Below are 9575 nucleotides of genomic sequence, written 5' to 3' on the forward strand. Positions count from 1 at the left end.
TTAAAAATACAATTATTTTAAAGTATTAGAATTTTTGTCAAGCTTTTAGGAAAAAAAATACCTTTGAGTCACTTTTGAAACTTCAGTCAAACATAAATTGCTGCTCTAATATCATAAAAGTGGAAATAACACTTTGGACCAAAAAACACTTTTTAAACGGGAAATAGCCGTTTTCATCCCATTGCACTTTTGGTTCCTATATATTTGAATTGGCATATTTAGGAGCTATTTGGACATGATTTGAATTCATGATTTGAAGCCATGAGATGAAATTATGTTTGGACATGCAATTTGTATTTAAGTTGTATTTTTTCTTATAGACATAAAAACCCCACAAGTTGTGTAAATGATCAAAATTTTCCCAAGTTTTATATAATTTTCCAGATGAGCAAGTCATAATTCATAACAGAATTAATACGCTACTAAAAGGCCTTTCTAGAAAATACAACATCAATTAATCAAACTTTAGTTCAATAAAAAAGAAAATTTAACATGAATAGTAATGTAACTACTCTTTAATATAATCCTACCACATAAATAAAGGTTGGTTGAAGTTAATGAGGTTGATAAATGGTTGGTGGGAGTAATTGTTAAAAATATCTACCAACTTATGAGTCTTTTTTTATAAAATATAAACTTATGAGTCAAGTTTTACATTTAAAAATTTTGAAATCATGATTTGAAATCCCAAATCATGCCTTTTTGGATGATTTGAGATTTCATCTCGTGAGATGAAATCGCATGTCCAAACGCTGATTTCATCTCATGACATGAAACCAGTGGCGGATCCATAATTTAGACATTCGGGCTGCCACTCTGCTGTAAATGTAGACGTATTGCAATTTACACGGACCAATTAATAGAGTACACATTTGATCGGTTTGATCAACTTTGGATTGTGGTTCGAATTATTTGTCTTTTTCAGTTTACATAAACAAATTATTCCAAATATTATATAAAGTAGAAAAAATTACGCTCATATAGGTGCATCAACTCAAGGTTACAAGCATAATTTTTACTATAACATAAAGAAAATTTCTTTTTTAAATCATTGTGAACCAAGACTCAACATACATTTTCTTTGCATTTTGTTAACCATTTAAATAAAATAACATGTAAAACTAAAGATAAGAAACAACGATGGAAGAGAGTTATTAAACTTTTGACGAAGAGAGAAAGATTTGGGAGAAGAGATTTTTTGGAAAATTTTGATATTTTATGCTTAAAATAAATAGGAAGAGAGAGAGGAGAATTAAGTATATTGGAGAGAAAAGGGGAAGAAAAGAAAGCAACAAAAATAAATGTTGCGAGAAGAAGAAAACTATTACCAAATTCCTGTGAGAGAAAAGGGGAAGAAAAAGAAAGCAACAAAAATAAATGTAGATGCAGGGGTTAGAACTAGCACCCCTGGGGAGGAAAACACGTAACCATTGCATCAATTGTTATTTTGGCTGGCACGATTAGGATTTATACTATATCTTACAGATATATACATCCATATGCATAGTTTCAACACGCCACTACATAAATCCGCCCCTGCATGAAACCATGACATGAAATCACATGTCCAAACGCCTACTTAGTCTTTAATTAATCAAAATAAGAGATTATAGTCATATTCCAATTAAAAGTTTGGCCAAATAGCAATACATACTTTACCCCTCAAGTTGTAAAGATTTTCCTTTCCCTTTGCACACCTAAAATTGGCTAATGATTTATTACACAGCCTCAACTTATCGAAAGTGAGTTTATTATAAATTGATTGACCACTTTAAACGAATGTGTGTATAACACGCAACAACACGTGTCCGAAACATGTCATGAACTAACAGAAAGAAAACATTTTGGTCCATTTGTTATACCAAAATTTTCTATCCTTTTCCCATCCTCATATATTTTCGCTTTGAAGGATTGGCCAGAACTTTATTAAAAGATACAATAATTTTCCTCAACGTGCCGATATGGACGCAACAATAAATAAATTGAAGTAAAATAATCTCAACGTAAGTTGAAATTGAAAGTGATTGCAACTTTTTGAAACTTAAACAAAATGTATGAAATTTCTCCAGTGTTATATGTATGTGTAGCGTGTATCCTTTTTACTTTTTATTTTTGTAATTGCACACTACAATATAGTTTTGACCAAATAAAAGGTTTATGTATATGCGAATTTTTGAAATTAGAACTAAATCACTAAACTAGAAGCGGATTCGGAATGTTCTTTTAAAAAAAAAAAAAATTATATACACATATATGCACACATGCACAATGCCCAAAATGCAAATCTGTTTATTTATTTTCTTGGTACATTGTAAGAAAAAAAAAATCAAAATCTTTCATAAGCAGCATGACTTAAATTTGTTGCAGGCTTTCATATGATTTTTTTTTTTCACGTTCGTATCCTCTATTTGCTTGAAAATTGACACATTAGTTGGCCTCCATAATGTATATGTTCAATGATTGCCGCGTTAACTTCCAAAAATTATTTACAATCTTCACAAATAACCCTCAAGGATTGAGATTATAAGTATCCATTGAGAAATTTGACGGTTATAAAGCGATTTATTTTCAGTAATTCTTTGAATCCATTTCTTTTGCTAAGTTATGTCATAATGATTGCAAATATATATTTGTGTTTGTTCTACTTCGTTCCTTCTTTTTTTTTTTTACGTTTTATTAGTATTTATTTTATGCTTTACTTAGAAATTCAAAGCACAATAAATATACGTAGGAAATAGAAAAATAAATAGAATAACTGGAAGTAAAATTGACATTCACCGATAAACAACAACAACATACCCAGTGAAATCTCACAAAGTGGAGTCTGAGGAGGGTAAAGTGTACACAGACCTTACTCCTATCTTGGAGGATAGAGAGATTGTATCCGATACTCTCGATGAAAATTGACTTTCACTGCTGCACCTATATCTATCATCAAATATATTACGTGGTACCGCCACCCTACACAAATTAACCTTCCCTCCTAAACTTTAATAGGCACCTGGATATTAAAAAGAGTCATATTTGAAAGAAAAATATTTTAAAAGTATTTTAAAACTGAATTCATGTATGAATATGCACTTAACTTGAAAAACAATACTACGTTGTCCCAATTTATATGATGTGTTTCACCGGCATGGAGTTTAAGAAAAAAAAAGACATTTGTTACATATATGATCTAAAATAAGCCATAGATATTTATGTGACCAATCATCTCATTAAAGGTAAGATGAGCATTTATAAATGTGCCATTTGTTTTGTTACATTAAAAATCAAAGAATGTCACATAAATTGGGAAGGAGGGAGTAGAAACTTGTGAGTGATTTTCTTTTTTTACTTAAAGAATAATTTAAAATCACTTTTACAAACTTGAAACTCATCTTTCAAAAGAAATCTAAGAAATCAGTCAAATTCATTATGAGACGACGCTTCGCTTTTTATTAGTACTTTACTATTTTCGTATTTCTTATTCTTAGTTTCTATTACTATTTGTTGTATTTTCTGCTTTGATTTTCTTACTATTATCTTGTTATTGTTAATGCTTATATTTTCATAAAATGTTGTGTTTATGCTTTACTTGAGCATAGGGTTTTTCAGAAACAGCCTCAGTACCTGCACAAGGTAGGGTAAGGGACCTGCGCACACACTACCCTCTCAAGACCCCACTTGTAAAATTAAATTGAGTATGTTGTTGTTGTTATTATTGGCGGACTCTATTTTGAAACTTCTTTTTTTTGAAAAAAGAACGCATTCATGTCCAAACGGTTCCTCCCGTACCATGAAGCCCCATTTTAGCCAAGATCTGCAATCTCAAGGGCTTTACTATTCAAAAATCTACACAAAGGGCTCCTCCACGAAAATTCACACTCATCCGAGGAAACCACTGCTTCATATTTGCTCATGGTATTTCTTTAAAATTTTGTTTTATATAAACTCTCAGTTTCTACTGCTGTCATATTTCTTCATTGTGTTTTTTTTTTTTTTTTTTTTTAAGGAATTTGTCTTTTCTTGAATGTTCATCAAAAAGTTTGGACTTCATTCGTGAGTTTTAAGTAATATGCATGGTTATTATAGTCAAATTTTACGCCATCAAGTCATATTTACATGTTATAGTAACATGTCTTATTTTTTTATATTTACATATCCCATATTTTTAATTTACTGTAGACATTTTTTGGATGACCTGATAAAATAAAAAATTCTTTACATTAGCTATGTATATAACCTGAATTCATGATATATATATTTATATATGTGTGTGTGTTATATGTGAGAATATAAGGTATTAAATAAATTTGCTTTAGCTCTTCTTTCCCTTTTGTTTTGCTAGGGAGGTTAAATGATTGGTTTTTGGATAGGACGTTTTGGTGTTTGTTAGAAATTGAATTGGATACACATATATGGGTTTATTCATTTTTTGAGATCTAGTGATAGAAAAAGGATTTTCTGAGGGTGTTGCCCAATTATCTTCAGTGTTAAGGTGAAATTTTGAAAACTAATATTTAAATGCCAATTGATGTATATATTAGGTGAATTCTTCATCTGATTAAGCTTTGTTGAGTAAAAGTTATTCATTCTTATAGTTAAGTAATTTAAGGTAGCTGACAAATTAGTTGAAGCGCCCATAACACTGTATTGAACTATACAAGCACTAAGGGCTCGTTTGGTACGATGGATAGAGAAAAATAGTCCTGGGATAAAAATTAGTACTGCCTTATCCAGCGTTTGGTTGGAAAAAAAAACTCGGGATAACTAATCCCGGGATTAGAGTGTTTTATTATCCCACCTTGAGGGTGGACTATCCCGGGATAAATTGTTTCCAACCAAACGAGCCCTAAGAGTTGGTAGAACAACTCGTTTGCACGTGTAACAATGTTTTTCAAAGGAGTTCTATATATAATTCTGTCTTCATGATGTGGTTGTTATTTCTTTTCTCAAAAAAAAAAAAATATTAGTCCTCGATTTTTTTTGCCATCCTCTCTCTTTTCAATTTAGTTTATCGAAAATAATAAAAGTATTTTTCTGATACTTGTCTTAATTCTGTGCAGACACTATAAGAACAAAGCTAGCTTGAAAAATTGAAGTAACTTGAACCACAATGGATGTTCTTGAATACTCTCTCTTCCCCTTGATAATCTTGTGCTTCACTTATTGGTACTTCAAAAATAAATCAACAAAAAGTTCAGCCCCAACAAATTGGCCCCTCGTTGGAATGTTGCCTGGATTTGTTCACAATGCTCATCGAATCCATGAATTTTTCACTGACATTCTCTTAGAAACTAGTAGCAATTTTGAGTTCCATGGTCCTGTTTTTGGTAACATGAACATGTTATTCACTAGTGATCCTGCAAATATCCACTATATCCTTAGTAGAAACTTCTCAAACTATCCAAAGGGACCTGAGTTTCGTAAAATATTCGATATATTAGGAAATGGGATCTTCAATGTTGATTATGAGTTATGGGAGACTCATAGGAAAACCACTATGTCCTTAATGAACCATGCCAAGTTCCAAGTTTTGTTAGAGAGGAACGTGTGGGACACTATCGTTAAAGGCCTCGTACCAATTCTTGATGCTTTTGTCGAACGAGGCACGATGTTTGATTTGCAAGACATTTTTCAGAGATTCACTTTTGATGCTATCAGCAAATTGTTACTTGATCATGATCCGAAAAGTTTGTCTGTAAATTTACCTCATGTGCCATGTGAAAAGGCGTTCAACGACATGGTGGATGCACTTTTATACAGACACGTCTTACCAGAAAGCTACTGGAAATTGCAAAAATGGCTTCGAATTGGTAAAGAGAAGAATCTCATTAAAGCATGGGAAGCTTTCGATCAATTCATATATCCTGCGATTTCACAGAAGCAAGAAAAGCTGATGAATAAAAACATTAAAGACGAGGATCAAGAGTATGACTTATTTGGTGATTATATTAAAGCATACAATCAGTGGACAAATGAAGATAACAGTAATTCAGGTAATGTACAAGTATTTCTAAGAGATACTTTCTTGAATTTGATGTTTGCTGGGAGAGACACCACAAGCACAACTCTCACTTGGTTTTTTTGGCTCTTGGCTAAAAATCCCTTAGTAGAGACAAAGATTAGAGAAGAGATTCAACAACAATTGCATCTAAAAGAAGAAAATCTCAAGTTTTTCAACATAGAAGAATCACGAAAATTGGTCTATCTACATTGTGCATTTTGTGAAGCTCTTCGACTATTCCCACCCGTTGCAATTGAGCATAAAGCTCCAGTTGAACTCGATATCCTTCCAAGTGGTCACCGTGTGAGCCCAAACACGAAAATATTGATATCGGTTTATACAATGGGGAGAATGGAGAGTTTATGGGGAAAAGATTGCTTAGAATTTAAGCCATCTTACAAATTTCCAGCGTTTCATGCGGGGCCAAGGACATGTTTAGGGAAAGATATGGCATTTATTCAGATGAAAATGGTGGCAGCTACCATAATATACAATTATCATATTCAATTAGTGCAAGCACAAGCAATTTCGCCTACTGCTACTGTAGTAATTCGAATGACACATGGTTTGAAGGTTAAGGTCGTCAAAAAGGTTCCTCTTCAGTCCAAATGAGTGTTGGTGCAAAAGTGCATTTAATTGCTTACAAATAAGCTAATATGCAATAAGATTAGTGGAAATCAAGTTTTTTTCCACTTTCTAATTGTTTTAGTGAATGTAAATAAAGTTTGGGCTGCTAGTGTTAGAAATCCTTCTAATGGGTTGGACTAATATATATTGTTATGGGCCATGCATGGACTACATTTGTTTGTTAAATTGTTAGCAATTTTGCACTCTTGTTTCCTTTCTATCCCCTAATGTTCATATCCCCCAAATCCATTACAAGAAGTTGTTTTTAATAATGCCCATCCCTCCTTAAGGTTTGGGAGGAATTTTTTCATTTCCAAGACATGAATTTTCTGCATTTTTATCTACTTGTGGTACCTGGTATAATTTTTATGTTGCGTTCAATTCGAAGATTTAACTGAATTTTTCTGCCCCTTAAATTTTAAATTATTAATGAGACATATTCAAACATGAACGTTATTCCACATACTTTAAAAATAATTAAAACCTTACTTTAACCAACTCTACAAATTTTAAACAAAGTGAAAAATATTTGGTATCAATCCTACTTAAAAGACAAAAATTACTCAAATTTATATCATAGACTATTTTAAAATTAAGAATTTAAAGGATAGTTTTGTCATTTTCGGGCCCTTTATGATCCCAATTATATATATATATATATATATATATATATATATATATATATATATATATATATATATATATTAAAAAGAAAAAAAAATTTTTCGAAATTGGGATTTACTGCTACTATTACTATAACAAAATAAACTCAAAAGGGCGCTTCCTTCCAAACTTAGAAAAAGGGGAGACTTAAATTGTTTCCCGGCCGCCCCCGTAATGGCAATAAAAAAAAGTAAAAAAATGATGTTAATCGTTCTCTCCCTCTCTATGGACAGGCCGGTTGATTTATAACTTTATTGCCAAGGAAGAAGCAAATAAAATGGTGGCATTGCATTGTCCCCAGAACGAAAGGGGCTTTTATTCTTGGTTTCGTTCCCCATCCTCGCAACCATTTCTCAAATACTAAAAAAGGTTTTTCATCATCAATATGGAATACACCGCAATTTAATGTAAGTTTTATTCTTAACATTCATTACAGGTTATTTTTATTAGTGGGGTTTAAGATTTGATTACATCAATTAGAATATCAAATTATTTTCAAGTATTATCCGGGTAAAATTCCATAAGTTGTTTGTGCGGGACTTCTTTGGGGACTTATTTGATTAGTCATGATCTAATTTTTAGAAGTGATCAAAATTTAAATTTGATGTTAAATTCAAATTTCTTTGGAATCCACACATGGAGTGAATTCGTTCCTCAGAATATCTTTCTGCTAAATCTCATAGAGATTCAACAATGTTAACAAAGAAAAAATTCCAAATAAAACAAATATGGCAGCCAAAAGTCAGCACTACTTTAAAATGGATTTAAAGGTCGAATGCTTATTAATGGTCTGTTAAGACTGTTATATATAGTAAAGTTAAAATTGAGGCTTGACAAAACATTCAGCCAACTATCCTTGCTCTGTTATATAGAAAGCACATTACATTATTTCAAGGGTTGTATTGTCATGGTGGGCACTGACTTGAGGATCTTCATTATTTGATTTATCAGAATTAAAGTACTGACATGTGATTGAACTAAAAAGAGAAAAAAAAGATTCGCCTTTCATAATAAAAAAACCCCCTTTAATCTCTTTGTTTTTTGATTTTTTAGGTAAAATAAATCTTTTGTAAAAGGGAAATAATACTAAAAAAAAGTTTGTAAAGGGTCCAATATCTATCTAAAGATACATTGTGAAGTAGAAAAAAATAAGGAAGCCTTCAAGAAATCGATGAGAAAGGAGGATGAGGACTTCCATGTGTTCTGAACAGAGATGTTTTATCAGATATTCAATTTAGTTACTAAATCAAATGTATGTTTGGTTGTTATTAACTTATTCTTCTATTTCTGATCCAACAACGAATCTTCACGCTCTCTTTCTGTAACCTAATGAAAAAGTGTGCTTATACATTTATTTATATATCTATTTTATCAGCTTCTAATTAATTTGACTATGTAATTTCATTCTCATTGCCTATTTCATTTAAATATCTTTTAACGGTGCAACACATGATTTTTGATAGAAGCAATATTTTGAAAATCTATCTTCACTGGAAGTCATACTGTCATGGATACATTTCTCATAGCTATTGGTTTTTAAATTAAAAGGGAAAAAAGGTTAGTCTACCTATATATTGAAAAAGCCCAAGGAAAAAACTGGGAAACATCTGTTTGTTGTTTTTAGGATTTTTTTTCTAATTTATTTTCTTGGAGTTCACAATGTTTATAACATTGTTCGATATGCAATGAAATCACGTTAGAACATTTTCAAAATGATTGGTGGTAAGAATATCAATACTCAATGACATACATATTATCACCATACAAAAGATCAATTTTTATTGCAAGCATTTTGGATAGAATCTTTTTGTTGTTGAGGATTTTGAAAACTTTAAGTTTTGGATAATGGGGTTGTTTCACCAGAGAAGAATGAGAGAGAGAATAGAATTGGGTTTTCCCCCTTCTAAAAAATCATCCCTTCCAAGTCTCAAGTTAAAAGGGGAAAAATTTAGAAGAAGCGCAATTTTTTTGCTTTTTTAAAAATTTGGGGAGCAAATAAGAGCTATTTCAAGGAAAATTATAAAGAGAAATTAAAAGATATTAGTCCATTTTAATTTGGTTTGGTCCCAGGAACTTAAAAAAATATAAAAAAAAAAAAAATTACTGTACTATATGCATGTATAATAAATTTATATATTAGCGTTGCCTATATTGATTAGCCTATCTATAAATTGGGGTGTCTGCAAGTTTATGTATTTTTGACATGCTAAAATCACAAATTTTTTTTTTTTGTGATGCAATAAATTTTTTAATAAAAATTTTATAGGAATATATAAGAATACCTTTTACATCTTCT

The 9575-nt window shown here is 31.1% G+C and overlaps 1 protein-coding gene across 1 annotated transcript; it reads left to right on the forward strand.

Annotated features, from left to right (window-relative positions):
• The first annotated feature begins 3747 nt into the window (after positions 1 to 3747).
• On the forward strand, positions 3748 to 6834 carry LOC132049303 (alkane hydroxylase MAH1-like). The gene is made up of 2 exons (XM_059440054.1): positions 3748 to 3903; positions 5049 to 6834. Exon 2 carries the CDS (start codon positions 5099 to 5101, stop codon positions 6599 to 6601), a length of 1503 nt encoding a protein of 500 aa, XP_059296037.1. The 5' UTR covers positions 3748 to 3903; positions 5049 to 5098; the 3' UTR covers positions 6602 to 6834.
• Positions 6835 to 9575: the final 2741 nt, after the last annotated feature.

The sequence above is a fragment of the Lycium ferocissimum genome, chromosome 3 (genome assembly GCF_029784015.1).
Source record: "Lycium ferocissimum isolate CSIRO_LF1 chromosome 3, AGI_CSIRO_Lferr_CH_V1, whole genome shotgun sequence".
In the NCBI taxonomy this organism is placed as follows: domain Eukaryota; kingdom Viridiplantae; phylum Streptophyta; class Magnoliopsida; order Solanales; family Solanaceae; genus Lycium; species Lycium ferocissimum.